Genomic DNA, 19,699 nt, shown 5'->3' with positions numbered 1-19,699 from the left:
CAGTGTCTCTGTGTTCCCTCCCATCACCCCCAGACTACCTCTGGGGAAATAATAGTCATTTCCACCTATTACTATCATGCTGGTCCTGAAAGCACAACTCTTGGGATGCCAACATGCATACATCTGTTTATGGTTTCTATATGCCACGGGGTCTGTGCAATTTCCATTTTTTGGGAATTGGATATTTTGTTATAGTCTGGAATCCAAATACTTTTATATTTCTAACTTTGAGAATATACAAATCAAGAAAGCAATACAAATATGTATATTCAACATTAGGTTTAAGTTTCCATATATGAGTTGTATATCTTGTATTCCCTTCCTAGCAGGCAAGGTCAGTGATTTAGAGGGTTACACATGCAATGTCCATGGCGTGAGCTCTGCTTACCAGGAATATGCTCTTTTAGTTCCTTAATCAAGGAAGAGTCAGTAATGCATTTGAGTTGTGGAGTTCCTAACACAAGCTACCAAAGAACTCATTCAAAACAAATTTTTTTTATGTTTTAGTCGAACTACACTTCAGTCAGAGGAAATTGTTGCGGAGTTAGTTTATAGTTTCCTGATCCCAGAAGTACAAAAGAACTTTGTCAAAGAAAAAGGTAAACCGATGTACATGTTTCTTTTTATAATTTTTTTGAAAAATATATTCATAGGGAATGGAGAGACACTGCAGGGGTTAAGGTGCTTGCCTTGCTCTGTGTGGGCTGGTTCAACTCTAATACTGAACAGGATCATTTGAACACTTTCCGGAGTGATCTCTGAGACAGAGCCAGGAGGAAGACCTGAGCAGCCATGAGTGGGAAACACCCCCCCCCCCCCGCCACACACACACACACTCATACACCCAACCTACCACTCACAAAGGAGATCAGTGTGCCTCAGATTTCAAGCTGAGTAGAGTTTTGGGGAAATTTTAGGAGAAATATCACTAAGTCTGGAGGTTTAAAAATCCAAACCTTCTCTGAAAGGAGATTCCCAAGTTTCCATGAGATGAGTATTTTGAGATTTGGTGACTTTTTACACATATAGTGTGTTGAGAGCATGTAGAATTGCCCTTAGGTTTAGGGCGTGTGCAGGGTGGGTGCTGAAAGCTGGGGCTTACGAAGGGCTTTAGTCTTTTCTGCTGCTCAGCCCGTGCCACAACTACCTTATCTCTCTGCCAAGATTGAATCTAAGCCTTCTCACTTGGGTACTGGAGCGACAGTACAGATATCTGTCTCCAGCACCCCAGATGGTCCCCCAAGCCCTGCCAAGAGTGATCCTTGACCCTAGAGCCCAGAGGAAACTCTGAGCACATCTGGCCGTGGCTTCCTTCAAAACACACACAAAAAACTCATTTATCATTTGCCAAAGGTGGCAATTTTTAAAATTAAAAACATTAAAAATTTTTTTGGTGTTTTTTTGTTTAGGGGTCACACCCCATGATGCTCAGAGGTAACTCCTGGCGTCTGTGCTCAGGAACTATTCCAGGTGGTGCTCAGGGGACCATATGGGATGCTAGAGGTTGAAACTGGGTTGTCTGAGCAGGGCAAGAGCCCTCCCCACTGTACTATCTCTCCAGCCCCAAAGTGGTAATTTTAAAAATGTAATGTCTTTAGTTCACAAAAGAGCCTGGAAAGCTCCCCATGGCGTATTTGATATGCCAAATACAGTAACAGTAACAGGTTTCATTCCCCTGACCCTGAAAGAGCCTCCAATTGTTGGGAAAGATGAGTAAGGAGAGCCTTCTCAAATCTCAGGGTTGGGACGAATGGAGACGTAACTGGTGCCCACTCTAGCAAATCGATGAACAACGGAATGACAGTGATACAGTGAATGTCTTTAGTCAACAGAGGAGATAAAATATATCTGAAAGTAAAAGAGGAGTATTATTCTGGAGCTGTTACTCATTGGGATTGTCCTGATCCCATAAGAAGGACACAGCCAGAAGACGAACATTTAAGTGAAATAACAGCTTGAGAAATTGCCGTTATGCAGGGGAGAACTGGCTAGGTTTATGATAACAGTATGTAATGTTTCAGTTCACTAAACCCAGGATCAAGGAGCAGTTCTAATAATACTTTTGAACAGAGAAATGTCTTAGCTTCCCATTATGTAATTGTATTATAATTTTAAAACCAGTAACCCTTTTAAATGAGCATTTGGTTTGTTTCTGATGTGATTTTCTGTAATTATCCAAGTTGCAGGGTTTGGTTTTTTTTCTGCTTTTTGGGTCACACCCGGTGATGCACAGGGGCTACTCCTGGCTCTGCACTCAGGAGTCACTGCTGGCGGTGTTCAGGGAACCATAGGGGATGCTTGGACTCAAACCCGGGTTGGCCACATTCAAGGCAAGTGCCCTACCCCCTGTACTATCGCTCCAGCCCCTGATGTACTTTTTATATGTGTCCTGATTATGCTTCTGTGAGTTGATTCCTAGTGGTATAATACTGGATTTTTAGCAATCCAATGGCTATGAGCATTCCACATTGTGATAGATAGTGCCAAATCACCTCCCACAAAACAAGATTCTTCTAATTAATCTACCATCAGCAGTATAAGATAGTGCCTATTCTGACAAAATTTAATTTTCAGGCCAATTAATAGGTGATCTATATCACGTTATAGAATAAAGATGTCTTACATTTTTACATCCCTTGAGAAAGTTTGCCCCTGTTAGCACTGTTCACAAAGTAAGGACAAGTGTGAATGTATATAATTATCATCATTGCTATTACTCTTTTTTAAAGGAAAAATATTACCATAGGATCTTGATAATAAATAGACTACCTTCTAAAGCCACAAGCTCAGAAACTCATCATGAATCAACAAGTGTCCTCTGTATTAGTAACTGAGATTCAAAGAGAAGTATAAGAAAAGGGCTTTATCTTGAATAATATTTTTTTTTTGGTAGAAAACCAATGGTAAATTACATGAAGTGCTTCCATGCTGAAAGGGTTGATACAAACATGAGGTTAGGAAATGCTGTGCATGGACAAACATGTCAGAGGAAACCTCCTAGCGAAGTGTGGATTGAGTTGGGGTTTGTACAAATGCATAGAATTTGACATGAAGGTATTCCAGGAGAAAAATGCTCAGAGGGGATGTGAAATGGAAGCAAGCGAGGTGGGGAACAGTCCTTCACCTGAACCCAAGAATGTCGGAAGGGGCAGTGGTAATAAGATTTGGGTTTAGTTATCTTTATTTAAAAAGAGAAAAACACTGCAGATGGTGGTGATTGGGCCACACCTGAGGGTGCTTGGGGCTTATGTCCGGCTCTTTGCTTAGGGATCACTTTTTTTAAAAAATTGTTTTATTTTATAAAGTAGTTCAAAGTATTTGATTACATTTAATATTCAGACACCAATTCCACCACCATTACACCTACCTATCACCATATCTCGAATGTTTCCATCCTGAACACTAATCCCTGCCCCAAAGCAGAACAGAAATAATATATTTTGTATCGTTTGTTATGAAAAACTGCTGAAAATGCTACAAAAAAGTATCCTTAGAGGAAAGAGTGTGAAGATTATTGTATTTTACCCAGGAGCCATTAGCTCTTCTATAAGTATGTAAAAAAAAATTTTCAGGGATCACTCCTGACAGCGCCAAGAGAACCCTGTGTAGACTAGGGGATTAAACCCTGGTCTGTGGTGTGCAAGTCAGTGCCCCCCTGCTGGGTATCTCTCCAGCCCCTGGGTTTGGTAGCTTATAAAAGAGAGCTGGTAATTTGTATTTAACACATTCAGGCTCAAGCCAAGGAATGGCGTTTGCAAAATTACGATTCTTAATTTTTTCTACTATGGGGCTGGAGCGATAGCACAGTGGTTGGGCTTTTGCCTTTCACGTGGCAGACCCGAGTTCTATTCCTCCACGCCTCTCGGAGAGCCCGGCAAGCTACTGAGAATATCGAGCCCGCGCGGCAGAGCCTGGCAAGCTACCCGTGGCGTATTGGATATGCCAAAAACAGTAACAATAAGTCTCTCAATGAGAGATGTTACTGGTGCCCGCTCGAACAAATCGATGAGCAATGGGATGACAGTGATAGTGACAGATATTGGCATAACATTGGTTTAAGAGTATGAATTTGTGTGTACTTGAGGAATATAATGTTGTACGCCACACCCACCAATGAAATGCCAATTTCTTTTAAAAGTTAAAAGATTTTTTTTCTTTTTGGGTCACACCTGGCGATGCACAGGGGTTACTCCTGGCTCATGTACTCAGGAATTACTCCTGGCGGTGCTCAGGGGACCAAATGGGATGCTGGGAATCAAACCTGGGTTGGCCATGTGCAAGGCAGATGCCCTACCCGCTGTGCTATCTCTCCAGCCCCAAAAGTTTAAAATTTTTTATTGAGGTACTGTGATTTATACTGTTAGTGACAGTTTTATGCATACATGGTTTCAATCCCACACCCATCATCAGAATGTCCACTTTCCCCGCAAAGTGCCAGCTCCTTTACCACTTACTTCCTCAGAAACCTCTGGGACAGGCTGGAGACATAGCTCAGTAGGCTGAGCGTGTGCTTTGCATAAAGGAAGCTCAGATTCAGTCTACAATATCCCATGGTCCCCAGAGCACTGCTTGGTGTAGCCCCCCATCCCCCAATCCAAAACCAAACTAAAAAACGTTAGGGATGGTTCCTGCAGATTTTCAGAGTGAGTATTCTTTGGTCTCTTTGGCACAGTGAGGAATGCGCAGCGGAAGCACATTCTTGCAGCCCATCAGATCATCCACACCGAAATGGACGAAATGCTGCTGAGGCGCGCCGAGGAGGAGAAGCTGCTGGAGCTGCAGCGGGAGCAGGAGCGGCAGTGGTTGCTGGAGATAGAGCGGCAATGGCAGCTGGAGCAGGAGCAGCAGTGGCAGCTGGAGCTGGAGCAGCAGAGGCAGCTGGAGCAGGCGTGGGAGCAGATGCTGGAGCAGGAGCAGGAGCAGGCACAGCCGCTAGAGAGCCCAGAACTTCAAGACGAGAAGAAAGACTCGGAATGAGAGCTACAGCTCAGGTGGGTTTGAGTCGTATCTGGAGGGAAGCAGAGGGAGGAAGAGAAGCAGCACCGTCTAAGCGGCCAGGTGCTGTGTTGTGCAGTGTCCGCTGTTCGCAAGGATAGGCACTTCCATTTCAGTTGGCACCATCCCTGTAGGCTATGGAGTCATTAATTAAAATTGCTAGAGAACAGAATTGATTCACAAAGCGTGGATTCCTGTATTCCAGAAAATAGGACTCTGCACCTTTCCTTCTTACTCCCATTTCTCCCCAGGGTTTGGAATCAACACTTGCAGAACTCGTTCTTGACCACTGAGCTACAACCCTGAGTTATAGCCCTGCTAGATTGGGGTAGAGGGGTCACACTGTCGATACTCAGGGGTTATTCCTGGTTCTGCACTCAGAAATCACTCCTGGTGGTTCGCAGGGGACTGTGTGGGGTGCTGGGGATCGAACCCGAGTTAGCAGCATGCAAAGTGAGCACTGTACCTACTCTACTATCTCTCCAGCTACCTGCTAGATAATTTTTAATGGGTTCAGTTAGCATGTGACTAAACTCCCTCATAAACAAAATCACACAGTGTGTCAGTGTAATGTGTCAGTGTCCTTTTCATAGAGAGATAAGTTAGTAGGTACAGTATGGGATCCCACCTACCCAATCTATCCCTGATACCTTCTGCAGTGCCCCTGAGAACTTAGTCTGTAGTCTCAGCTAAACATCTGCACTCACAAGCCTAACCCAGACCATGTTTGTTATGAGCATCAGTCTTCTCAGACGGTAGGACAGGAGTCACAGTTGCCATTTGAATAGCACAAGGCATTTCCTTCCTGTGGGAGCTCTGGCCATGCTTGCACAGACAAGCACAGAAGGGTGGGGAGGGAATATGGAAACAGTGGTGGAGAGAAGCTGACACTGCTGGTGGGACTGATGTTGAACTATTATATGCCTAAAACTTAACTATCAAAAACTTTGTAAATCACAGTTCTTTAAAGAAAAACATAAAAAGAAGAAGAATGTTTTTTTGCATTCTTTGAAAGAAGCACAGAGTGTTGGGAGCAATAGTATAGCAGGTAGGACATTTGCCTTGCATGTGACCTACCTGGTTCAGTCCTTGGCGTTGTATACAATCCTCCAAACAGCATAAGTGCTCATAAATCACTCAGGAGTAATTCCTGAGTGCAGAGCCAGGAGTAACTCCTGAGCTTTAGCAGGTATGACCTCCCAAACAAAAACAACAAAACAGGAGGAGGAGGAGGGGGTAGGAGGAAGGAGAAGAAGGGGGAGGGGCAGGAGGAGGAAGAGGAGGAGAAAGAGTAGGAGAAGGAGAAGGAGAAGGAGAAGGAGAAGGAGAAGGAGAAGGAAAAGGAGAGGGAGAAGGAGAAGGAGAAGATCTTTCTTTAGCAACAGCAAAACTCAAGTGCCGAGAAGAGTTTCAGGATGAGTGTGTTTAGGGTTTACGAGTCATACAATTTATATGGTCCACATGCCAATATCTTTGATAACAATTCCAAGGCCTAGCTTCCAGGGTTTCCACAATGGGCTTGCCCAGTGATGAAAGTCAGCAGGCCCAGAGCAAATCAGTGCTATGGTTTTCCAAGAGGTCTTAACTGCTTATTGATGTCTTCCCAGTTAGTATGCTACTTGATTATTTAGAGGATATTTTTGGTTTTTTTTTTTTACCACAAGTTGGATTATTAATTTTTGCTCTTTTTTACCTTAGTGGTTTTATTAATTAACACTTGCCACCCTCTTAGACTACCATGGGGGAAAAGCTAGAATCCATTGGAAATAAGATTTTCCTGACCAGGGGAAGGGAACGAACGCTTTGCCTTTCCTTTCTCCTCCAGGATCCCAGGCACATCATCCATGATCTTGGCCCGAGATTACAGGAAGACACCAGTGTAGAAAGGGATACTAGACTAGCATGCAGAAAGTTGGGTGTTGTCAATCTTTCACACAAATTTTATTGTCTTTTTTTATGTCCCGTTATTTTATTGTTTTTTTTAAAGTTTTTTATTAAAACATCATGATTTACAAAGTTACTTATAGTTGAGTTTTAGACATAAATGGCAGCACACATCCCACCACCAGTGTTAACTTCCTCTCACCAATGTTTCCAAGTTCCCTCCCATATCCACCCCCACCCTTTCCAGCCGCCCTCTTGACAGGCCCCTTTCTATGTTTGGTTGTTAAAGTTTGGGTCTCTTGATTTCAGTGTTGTTGACTCTGTAGTTTGGGTATTTGGCTCTATTATTCCTTAAGACAGCGTTTATACATAAATCCTTGTTGTTTCTCAGCTGTCTCTTCTTCCCACCCTCTCCACTCTTTTTTTAAAAATTTTATTTTATAAGGTAGTCCACAATATTTGATTACATTTAATATTCAAATACCAGTCCCACCACCATTACACTGTTCCGCCACCATTTTTGGGATGTTTCCATCCCAAAGCCTATTTCCTGTCCCAAAGCACAACCAAAATAATATATTTTGTATTGTTTGTTATGGAAAACTGCTGAAAATGCTACCAAAAAGTAATCATAGAGGAAATAGTGTGAAGATTGTTTTGGCAGCGGCCGTTAAGACCTTCTTTAGGATATCACAAACATGTTGTTAAAGGTTGAGTGATGTGACCTTTCTTATATATATATTATATATATATCTGAAAATATAGATGTATGCATATATATATTTCCTTCTATGATTGGTTGCCTACTATTTGAACCCCATCAAATGTGGTGTTGTACTCTTGGAGATTGGGTAGGGAGTATCTTATGATGTGTCCAGCCTCGTGGTCCAGGAATATGCTCACTCGTGTGTGAGGCTCGGTGCAAGCATGTAGGGAGCAGCCTTGAGCATGGCAGCGGTTGGGTTGTGGGTGTTTTTAGCTGTGGGGGCTGGGTCCCTTGGGACTGGGAGGGCTCTTACCTGCCCCAGTCTGGGGAGCCCAGAGTGAAACAGCCTGGCATGGGGTCCAGTGGCTTGGTTATGGTGGGCATCACATTGCTCCCTTTTGTGAGAGAAAGCCGTGCGATCTGGATGGTGGCAGGTGATGAAATTATTTGGCGCCGGCAAGAGGTGGCTTATGGGCATGACCTGTGGGTCACCGGAGACAGGGGGAAGCGGGCAGAAAATCTCCACTCCCAGTCCCGTTGAACTCAGAATTCTGAGTCACAAAGTTCCATGAGTACCTGGGTTTTTTCGGATTTCAGTCATGTGTGAGGCTCTGCCGAGCGTGTGGGGAGCGGCCTTGAGCATGGCAGCGGTTGGGTAGTCCCTCCACTCTTTCTTTTCTTCTCCTCCCTATTATACTTTGGGACCTAGGTTAATCCAGGCATTCCCCTTTAAAACATTGCATCCTCGAATCCGGTTACTCTAAATACCACATATAAGTGATATCATCCTGTGTTTATCCTTCTTCTGGGTTACTTCTTTTAATATGATATCTTTCAGTTTCATCCATGTTTCTCTGAATTACATAATTTCATCATTCCTTATAGCTAGCTGTGTAAAGTATTCCATTGGGTATATATAACACATTTTAATATTCCACTTGTCTGTCGTTGGATAGATTGATTCTAAATCTTAGCTATTTTATTGAGTGCTGCAATGAATAATAGTGTGTACATGTTCTTTTGAATTGTCTTTCTGTCCTGGGAATAGGAATGCTGTTGCCAAAAGTGGAATTGCTGGGTCATATAGGAGCTCATTTCTTTTTCTTTTCTTTCTTCTTCTTCTTCTTCTTTTTTTTTTTTATTAAATCACCATGTGGAAAGTTACAGAGCTTTCAGTCTTAAGTCTCCGTTATACAATGCTCAACACCCATCCCATCACCAGTGCACATTTTCCACCACCAGGAGCCCCAGTATACCTCTTCCCACCCTGCCTGTGTAGCTGATAGATTTCACTTTACTTTGATTACCTTCAATATTTCAAGAAAAAACTCACTATTATTGTTTGGAGTTTCCCCCAAAAGTCAGACCTGTTGAAAAGGAACCATTTGGTAATGTTTTACATTGCTGACAATTGTGGCCGCTCAGTTTTGGATTTCTGTATTTTAGTAACAAAGTCCAGGGAAATCTCTGCCAGAAATTGCATTACTGCAAGCTTTTACTTCCCTTTTGTTGTGCTCATAAAATGGAAAAGGCGAGAGAGAAAAATCCTTCCTTCCTGGCGCCACATGGGGCAGTGGCTCAGTTCACAGTCTGGAGACATTTCTGCGAGCTGCTGGTGCCCAGAGTAGTTTAGTTGGGCTCTGGGATCATGCTCGTGCAGCAGTGGAAGGACCTCATTTCTTAGTTTACTAAATACACTACATGCTGTTTTCCGTAGGGGTTGAACCAGACAACATTACCACTAGCAGTGAGGTTTTCTTTTCCCCCATATCCCTGCCAAAAGAAATTTTTCACAGTATTTTTTTTAATTTTTATTTTATTGAAACACCATGACAAAAGTTACAAAGCTTTTAGGTTTAAATCTCAGTCATATAATGATCAAACCCCCATCCCTTCACCAGTGCACATGTTCCCCCACCAAGAACCCCAATATAACCCCCTCCCACAGCAACTCCCCACCTGAGTGGCTAATGATCGTCACTTTATTCTCTCTATACTTTGAATATATTCAATATTTCAACAGAGAACTCACTATTATTATTTGGGATTTCCTCCCAACAATCAAACCTGCTGAAAAGGCATCATTTGATAATTTGTTTTCCATTGCTGAGAATGAAGATTATATGAGCTCTTTATATGAGCTCATTATATGAGGTTTTGGATTTCTGATATTTTAGCTCAGTTCACAGTCTCGATGCATTTCTATAAGAAGCCACTGAGTGCCAAAATGGGTTAGTAGACCTCTCGGATCATAGTCTTTAAGTAGCAGAGGGGCCATGTCGTGCACAGCTACTCCGGATCTAATCTGGGCAGAGAGTGTGCCAGCAACACCCCCATCCCATGATCTCTTGCGTGCCATGTCACTGCAAGCTCATATCTCTTGGTTGTGAGTTCTAGAAGATGGCAGATGCCACGTGGGCGCTGTTGCTGCCGCTGCTGCCACTTCTGCTGCTGCTATTTCCCCCGTAGAAAGAAAGCGTTGAGAGAGAAAATCCTTCCCCCTCCCTGGGCGGCATGGGGTTGTAGCTCAGTTCACAGTCTAGATGCATTTCTATAAGAAGCCGCTGAGTGCTAAAATGGGTTACTAGACCTTCCGGATCATAGTCTTTAAGGAGCAGAGGGGCTGTGTTGTGCGCAGCTGCTCCCGATTGTCACAGTATTTTTGATATGCTTCATTCTCACTGGTGTGAGTGAGAATTCTCACTGTCATATTGATTTGGATATCCCTAATAATGAGTGATGATGAGCATTGTTTTCATGTACCCGTTGGCCATCTGTTGTTCTTCATCAGAGTAGTATCTGTTCATTTCTCTCCCCATTTTTTGACAGGACTTTTAGATTTTTGTTTCTTTGTGAGTACTTTACAGATCCTGTATATCAATTCTTTATCTTATATGTTGAGTGTGAATATTTTGTCCTATTCAATTAGCTGTCAGTTAGTTTAGCCCATGTTTCATTTGCAATTTGATGTAGTCCCATTTGTTTCATTTTGATTCTGTAGCTTTTACCAATGCCATTGTACCATTGAAGACTTCTTTGAAATTTTGAAGTGTTCTGCCTAAATTTCGCTTGGAGTATTCCATTAGATTCAGGTCTGATCTCAAGGTCTTTGATCCACTTTGAGTTGACTTTTGTAAAAGATGTGATATAGGGGATCCAGCTTTAATTTCTTGCATGTGATTATCTGATTCTCCCAACACCATTTGTTGAAAAGGCTGACTTTATTCCGTTTCATGAGCTCAACAACTTTGTCAAAAATTAGTTAAACATATATGTGGGGGTTTATCCTGGAATATTCTGTTCTGACCCTTGGTCAGAAAGGTTTTTTTTTTTTATTCCAGTAGCATGCTGTTTTGATTACTATGGCTTTATTGTATAGAGTCAAGTTAGGTAGTGAGATGCCTCCAAGTAGATTGTTTTTCAGTACGGTTTTGGGTACTCAGGGTTTATATCATTCCAAACAAACTTTATTTTTTTAATTTTTATTTATTTATTTATTTATTTTATTAGTTTATTTTTAATTAGAGAGTCATCGTGAGGGTACAGTTACAGATTTATACATTTTTGTGCTCATGTTTCCCCCATACAAAGTTCGATAACCCATCCCTTCACCAGTGCCCATTCTCCACCACCAGTGCCCATTCTCCCTCCCACCCTCCCCAGTCCCGTCTCCTCCCACCCCACACTGCCACTATGGCAGGGTATTCCCTTTTGTTCTCTCTCTCTGATTAGGTGTTGTGGTTTGCAATAAAGGTGTTGAGTGGCCATTGTGTTCAGTCTCTAGTCTGTATTCGGCCCGCATCACCCTTCCCCCACATGACCTCCAACCACATTTTACTTGGTGGTCCCTTCCCTGAGTTACCCAGAATGAGAGACCAGCCTCCAAGCCATGGAGACAACCTCCTGGTACTTATTTCTACTATCCTTGGGCTTTAGTCTTATAGTCTATTATTCTACATTCCACAGATGAGTGCAATCTTTCTATGTCTGTCTCTTTCTGACTCATTTCACTTAGCATGATACTTTCCATGCTGATCCACTTATATGCAAATGTCATGATCTCATTTTTTCTAACAGCTGCATAGTATTCCATTGTATAGATGTACCAGAGTTTCTTCAACCAGTCATCTGTTCTAGGGCACTCGGGTTTTTTCCAGATTCTGGCTATTGTAAACAGTGCTGCGATGAACATATAAGTGCATATGTCACTTCGACTATACTTCCAAACAAACTTTATAACTGACTTTCCTAAGTCCTTAAAGAATTTTGTGTGAATTTGGATAGGGATTGGGTTGAATCTATATAATAGTTTAGGTAAGATAGTCATTTTGACAATGTTAATTTTTCCAATCTATGAGCTTGGAATATTTTTCCATTTCCTATGACCTCGTTCAATTTTTTTCTTGAGATTTTTGAAGTTTTCATGGTATAGACCTCTTACCTCTTTTGTTGATTCTTAGGTACGATGCTTTTGAACACTATTTTAGTGGGGGTAGATTCTTTGATATGCTTCTCCTCTGATTGTACATAGGAAAGCAACTGATTTTGTTTATAACTTTGTAGCAGGTCACTTTACTGTAATGGTTTATTTTGAATGGATTATTTAGGGTCTTCAATGTCATCATGTCATCTGCAGACAGAGCTAATTTGACTTCCTCTTTTCCAATTTGTGTTCCTTTGATTTCCTTTTCTTGTCTGACTGCTGTTGCCAAAACTTCTAATACAGTGTTGAGTAAGTATGGAAACAGTGGACATCCTTGTCTTGTGCCTGATACAAGAGGGAATGCTTTGTTGAAAGCTTCTCTGTACCAATTAATATAGTACTGTAGCACTGTCATAACACTGTCATCCTGTTGTTCATCAATTTGCTTGAGCAGGCACCAGTAATGTCTCCATTGTGAGACTTGTTGTTACTGTTTATGGCATATCAGATACGCCACGGGTAGCTTGCCAGGCTCTGCCATGTGGGCAGGATACTCTCGGTAGCTTGCCGGGTTCTCCGAGAGGGATGGAGGAATCGAACCCGGGTCCACTGCATGCAAGGCAAACACCCTACCCGCTGTGCTATTGCTCCAGTCAACCAATTGATATAATCATATTAAATTTATGTTTCCTTTTACTCATGTGGTATATTATGTTAATTGATTTGTGTATATTAAACCATCCTTGCATCTCTGGGATGAATCCCACTTGATCATAGTGTATGGTTTTCTTAATGTGCTATTGGATTTGTCTTGCTAATATTTTGTTGAGAAATTTTGCATTGATGTTCACCAAGAAAATTGGTCTGAAATTTTCTTTTTTCATAATATCCCTGTCAGCTTTGGATATCAGTGTAATGTTAGCTTCATAGAAGGTGTTAGAAAATATTCCTGTTTCATTCCCTGCCATAGTGGCAGGGTGGGGTGGGGGGAGACGGGACTGGGGAGGGGGGGAGGGATGTTGGGTTTACGGGTGGTGGAGAATGGGCACTGGTGAAGGGATGGGTTATCGAACTTTGGGGGAAGCATGAGCACAAAGATGTATGGATCTGTAACTGTACCCTCACGATGACTCTCTAATTAAAAATAAACTAATAAAATTAAAAAAAGAATTAAAAAAAAGAATAGAGGCATAATTAAAGGATCTGGCAAGAGAATATAAAAAAAAAAGAAAAAAGTCAGACATAAAAAGTTCTAAAAAAAAAAAAGAAAATATTCCTGTTTCTTCGATATTTTGGAAAGTCAGAAGTAAATCTTCTCTGAAGGCTTGGTAAAATTTACACAAAACCCATCTGGGTCAGGTCTTCTATTATTGGGAAGACTCTTAATTACTGTTTCAATTTCCTTGCTTGTGATTGACCTATTCAGGCTTTCTACATCCCCCTCATACAGTTTTGGGAAATTTCATGTTTCTAGGAATCTGTCCATTTCTTTTAGATTCTTCAGTTTAACAGAGTAGAGTTATCATAGTAAGTCCTCATAATGTCGTGGATTTCTGGAAGTTTGGTTGTAATTTCTCCCCTTTTGTTTCTGATCTGACTCATTTGAGCATTCTCTCTCTCTCTCTCTCTCTCTCTCTCTCTCTTTTTCTTTTTTACTCATGTGTCTAGTCAATGGCTTGTCTATCTTGTTTATCCTTGTGAAGAACTAGTTCCTCATTTCATTGACTCTTGTATTGCTTTCTTAGTTTCTATATTGTTGATTTCTGCTCTGGTTTTTATTATTTATTTCCTTCTAGCAGTCTTTGGATTCATTTTTTGTTGGTTCTCCAGACATTTAAGGTGTCTCTTTCAGTTGTTGATTTTATCTTTTTCTTCTTTACTTATGTAGGCCTGTATTGCTATGAGTTCCTCCCGAAGTGCTGCTTTTGCTGTGTCCCATAAGCTTTGATAACTTATTTCATTATCATTGTTTTAAGGGAAACTTTTTATTTCTTTCTTGATCTCCTCTTTTAACCTAACTGTTATGTAGCAGCAAATTGTTCAGTCTCCAGGTATTACACAATTTCTCCCCATCTTCTTCTTATGGTTAATTTCTATCTCTGTGGCATTGTAGTCTCATATGGTGCTTGATATGATTCTTATATTTGTGAATTTATGTAATTTAGACTTATGTCCTAAACTGTGACCTCTTCTGAAAAATGTTCTGTGTGCACTAGAGATGATTGTGTATTTGACTTTCTGAGGATGAAAGACATTGTATAAATCCATTAGTCCTAGCTCTTCTAGTTTCTCATTTAGGGCTTTTGTGTCATTAGATATCCTGTCCACTAGATCTGTCCAGAGGTTCGTCGAACTCATAGCAATACAGGCCTAACAGTGGGCTGTTGAAGCTTCCAACTACTATTATGTTTCCATCTATGTGTTTCTCTAGGTTTGTGAGCAAAAGCCTTACAAACTCTGCTAACCCAACATTTGGTGCATATATATTAGTATATGAATTAAGAGTTAGTATTTCTTGGTCTATTGTTCCATTGATCAATAAGTGTCCACCCTTGCCTCTAATTCCTTTCTTTCGATTAAATGAAATTTGGGTGATATAATAATGGCTGTCTCAGCTTTATTTTATGTTTTCAATTGACTTGTGTAATTTTTCCCATCCTTTTACTCTGAGCCTGTGTTTATCCTATGATTTTAGGTGTGTTTCCTATAAGCAGCAAGTGGATGGATTTTATTTCCTACTCCAACCCACCACTCTGTGCCTTTTTTATTATTATTATTTTATTGAATCACCATGTGGAAAGTTACAAAGTTCTCAGTTATACAATACTCAAACACCCATCCCTTCACCAGTGCCCATATTCCACCACCAAAAACCCCAGTATACCTCCCACCCCCCACCCCCGCCTGCATAACTGATAAATTTCACTTCATTTTCTCTTTACCTTGATTACATTCCATATTTCAACACAAAACTCACTATTGTTGTTGGAGTTTCCCCTTCCAAAAGACAGCCCTACTGCCAAGGAAGCATTTGATAGTTTTCCATTGCTGAGAATGAAGAGATATGAAATCCCGCTTCTTTCAAGTACATAACTCTTTTTTTTTTTCCTCCTTCCTGAGCCACCAAGTTCGTGCCTGCTTAATAGTCCTCATAATATGGCTGACGACATGCTGCCCAACAAGGGGGAAAAAAACCGAGCAAGAAGGATATTTCCCCTCCTCGGCCGGCATGGGCTATGGCTTAGTTCACAGTCTAGAGATATGGCTGCAAGCAGTTTCTGGAACCAAAAGTAGTCTAATTAGCCTCCGGATTCTGGTTGATCAGCAGTAAAGCGGCCACACAAAAGTGTGGCCACCCGGGTGGAATCTCGGCGGAGCATGCGCTGGTATCGGCCCCCCGCCGGAGACTGCCCAAGCGTCCTGCTGTTCCAAGTACATAATTTTATTTTTACCCTTCCTGCGCCACCAAGTTCATGCCTGCTTAATAGACCTCATAATATGGCGGACACCATGCCGTGTTTCTCCCCAAAAAGGGAAAAGAACCGGGAAAGAAGGATATTTCCTCTCCTCGGCCGGTGTGGGGCTATAGCTTAGTTCACAGTCTAGAGAAATGGCTGCTACTTTTATTACCTTCAATATTTCAATAAAAAGCTCACTATTATTGTTTGGAGTTTCCCCCCAAAGTCAGACCTGCTAAAAAGGAACCCTTTCACATTGCTGACAATTAAGAGATATTAGGTTTTGGATTTCTGTGTAAAGTCCAGGGAAAATTCTGCCAGAAATTGCATTACTACAAGCTTTTACTTCCCTTTTGTGGTGCTCATAAGATGGGAAAGTTTGGAGAGAGAAACTCTTGCCCCTGGTGCCGCATGGGGCAGTGGCTCAGTTCACAGTCTGGAGGCATTTTTGAGAGCTGCTTGTGTCCAAAGTAGTTCAGGTGGCCTTCGGGATCATGCTCGTGCAGCAGCGGAGAGGCCGCACACGTGTGGCTGCTGCGCTTAAATGTCGGCAGAGGGCGGTGCTGGTACCCCCCACCCCCTGGGATCTCACGCGCATCCTGCCGCAACCGGGCTGGTATCTCCATTTTGTGCTCAAAAAGCGGCGATCGCCATGCTGTGCCCAGGAAGGAAGGGTTGAGAGAGAGAAACCCTTGCCCCTGGTGCCGCATGGGGCAGTGGCTCAGTTCACAATCTGGAGACATTTTTGCAAGCTGCTCGTGTCCAAAGTAGTTCAGTTGGCCTCTGGGATTGTGCTCGTGCAGCAGCGGAGAGCCCCATCACTCTGTGCCTTTTGATGGGACAGTTTATTGTATTGACATTCAGGGATATTAATTATATACAGGACTGTGTTGCTATTTTACTGTCTAGGGTTGTTTCTTCTATAGTTAGTTATTTGGTTTATACAAGTGGCCTTTTAGTAGTTCATTACGGGTCAATTTGATTTTCACAAATGTTGCCAACTCTTGTTTGTCTGAGAATATCTATCTTTCCCTCCCACCTAATTGAGAGTTTTTCTGGTTAGTGGATTCTAGGTTGAAAGTGTCTTTGATTCGGAAATTTGAATACATCATTCCACGTTTTTCTTGCCTGTATCATTTCACATGAGAGATATGTTGTGATTCTGATATTTCCCTTACATTTAAGGTATTTATTCTCTCTTGCTGCTTTAAGAAGTTTGTCACTTTCTTCGTTTTTTTCCCACTAACTCTATAATCTACACAAACTTTCCTTCACTTCAGGTTTAGCCATATAGGTGACCAACAGACCTCTGCACAATCTATTGGGACTAAATCTCAATCAAAGAGGATTATGGAAAATGGGTTGAGATGAGTCAAGCAAGTGGAGAGCAAATTGATTAAAGCATTTTGGCTATTTTATTATTATAGATAAAATATAGATTAAAGTTAGACTTAATGTTGGTATAGTCATTTCTCTTACATATAAATTTAATAACGTTAGTAGTATAGATAGATGAATAGATTGAATTGATTACATCTGTAGTTACTTCTGAGTATAACACCTATTCAATGACAAGGAATAAGTAAAATTGGACCAAAGAGTTGCTAAAATAATTTTCTCTTATACTTAGTAAAAGCAAAATAAAGACCATTTTAACCTATGTGAAACATACATGGTCATATTAAGTTTGTTTCCAGGATAAAAAGGGATGCTAAGAGTCCCTAGAGTTGCCCGTAGCCTCTCTTCTACTTAACTGACTGGTCCCCCTGAGAAAGGGAGAGATGGTGCTTAAGTAAAATGTACCAGGACTGTAGCGCCTGATGTAACCATTTCTCCTCTCTGTAACTCCTTTTCTCCCTACGCAGAGCTATGCCCAGGGAAAGGTATTCAAGATACCATTGATGTGCAGAAGTTTATTGGTAATTTTAAAAGTCTGTTTTATTATGATCTTTCTCTGTACTTGAAATTTGGCACAATGCATTTGTTGTTGTTTGATTATTTTTTTTTACTTTGAAGTGCCCTACAAATTAGGTAGTTCACTCTTTTTACTAAAACATGGCTTGTTTATTTTGCAGAAATTATTTGAAAATATAGCTACATAAATGTCCCCCCCAAAAAATTTGTTTCCAGAATAACTAGAGTCTTAACAATGAAGCTCTATAAATCAATAAAGTACCTTCAGTGTTCTTTACTAAATGGTTGAAATGTGATACTTTTTAATTTTTATTTATTTTTATTTTATTCTTTTATTGAATCACCATGTGGAAAGTTACAAAGCTCTCAGGTTTAAGTCTCAGTTATACAATGCTCAAGCACCCATCCCTTCACCAGTGCACATATTCCACCACCAAGAAGAAACGTGATACTTTTTTACCCCCAAACTTTATATTTTGTTCCCTCTCCATTATCTTAAGGTAAGTAAGGACTGCTATGAGATTAATAATTCTTATAAAAATGCAGTAGGGATGGACAATTGATTTCTTAAAAGATTATCAGTCTGAAATCAGCTGATAAATTAATAGACATTTCCAGACATAAACAAATAGGAAAAGACAAATTTATAAAGTTTGGTCTGGCAATGGGAACCATTTATTTTTTTTATGCTGTTTACAGGAAATGTAAATTCTAGACATACTGACTGATTTTAAGTTAAAGGATAGAAACAGATAGTGTGAAAATGTCATCCACGTATAAGCTGATGTAACTATATGAATGTCAAATATTTTAAAGCAGAAAGAACTACTAAAGAAGAAAGGGCACTTCACAAAGGTTTAGTTCATTGGAAAAGTATAGAGTTATAATTTAAATATACCTAATAACATGAATTTAACCTTCATGAAGCCACGTTTAATAGACTTTCAAGAGAAATAGTCGTCAATTCATAATAATGCTAGGAAAATTTAATCCTCTCAGGAGCTGGTAGAGTAAGCTGAGAAAAACATTTTAAAAGGGGAATATTGAGAAACGTAGTAAAGAAATTTGGCTAACAGCTTGCAGCAACGGGACTCTCGGGAGATCTCGGGATGGGGGTGTTACCGAGATGTGACCCAAGTGGTGCACGTGTGTGGCCTCTCCATTGCTGAATGACCATGATCCTGGAGACCACCTATCTACTTTTGGCACAAGCAGCATCTTGCAGAAATGTCTCTAGACTGTGAACTAAGCCATGGCCCCATACCACCCCAGGAGGGGAAAGGTTTTGCTCTCTCGGCTTTTTCCTTTCTGTGGAGGAAGGCATGGCGACCACCATCTTATAAGGATCACTAAAGAGAGGAACGAGCTTGCAATGATGCAATTTATGGCAGAAATTTCCCTGGACTTAGTAAATAAAATACTAAAATACAGAAATCCAAAGCCACGTGACCTCATATCTCTTCATTCTCAGCAATGGAAAACAAATTATCAAATGCTTCCTTTTCAGCAGATCTGATTTTGGGGGGAAAACTCCAAACAATAATAGTGAGTTTTTTGTTGAGATATTGAATGTAATAAAAGTAAAGAGAAATTAAAGTGAAAATTATAAGCTACACAGGTGGGGGGGTGGAAGTGGGAGGGGAGGTATACTGGGGTTCTTGGTGGTTGAACATGTGCACGGGTGAAGGGATGGGTGTTCAATCATTGTATAACTGAGACTTAAGCTTTGTAACTTTCCACATGGTGATTCAATTAAAAAAAATGCATCCCTCCCCAAAAAAAAAGAAATTTGGCTAACAGACATTTATAGAATTTTAGTCAACAAATACAGAATGCATATTCCTTTCAAGCACACAGAAAATATTAAACAAAAATTGACTGTATTTACTACATTATAAAGCAGTTTCAGCCATTTTAAGGAGTTGGAACCAAGCATATTTTGTTACCAGGTAAAAATTTAACAAAACTAGATGAATCAATTACTATAATGCTTCATACCGAACCTATGGAATGCCACTGACTTGGCACATAGATGGAAAGTTTTAGTCTTACTGACATATTAGAAAAGGTGTGTGTGTGTTGGGGGGGGACCAACTAAACGTCCTTTGGGAAATTCAAAGAAAGAAAAAAGAAAAGAATTAACTAATAACACAAAAATGATACCAGAAATGCCAGAACAATAGAGCAGTGGGTGCATTTGCTTTGCACATGGCTGACCCAGGGTTGATCCTTAGCATCCTGAGCACCACCAGGAATAATTCCTGAGTACAGAGCCAGGACTAACTCTCAGCATTGTCAGGTGTAGCCCCAAAACAAACA

At 40.8% G+C, this 19,699-nt stretch overlaps 1 protein-coding gene across 1 annotated transcript in view; it reads left to right on the top strand.

Moving 5' to 3' along the window:
• Window positions 1-19,699, top strand: part of CFAP91 (cilia and flagella associated protein 91) — a 110,525-nt gene that overhangs the window by 82,578 nt on the left and 8,248 nt on the right. The window contains exons 16-17 of the mRNA XM_055127747.1: window positions 508-599; window positions 4,673-4,991. Of these exons, the coding sequence (XP_054983722.1) occupies window positions 508-599; window positions 4,673-4,977 (397 nt within the window). The 3' untranslated portion in view covers window positions 4,978-4,991. The remainder of the gene's footprint in view (window positions 1-507; window positions 600-4,672; window positions 4,992-19,699) is intronic.

The sequence above is a fragment of the Sorex araneus genome, chromosome 2 (assembly GCF_027595985.1).
Source record: "Sorex araneus isolate mSorAra2 chromosome 2, mSorAra2.pri, whole genome shotgun sequence".
Classification (NCBI taxonomy): domain Eukaryota; kingdom Metazoa; phylum Chordata; class Mammalia; order Eulipotyphla; family Soricidae; genus Sorex; species Sorex araneus.
The sequence above is the reverse complement of the archived record's forward strand: the minus strand, read 5'-3'. Positions and strand labels throughout refer to the sequence as shown.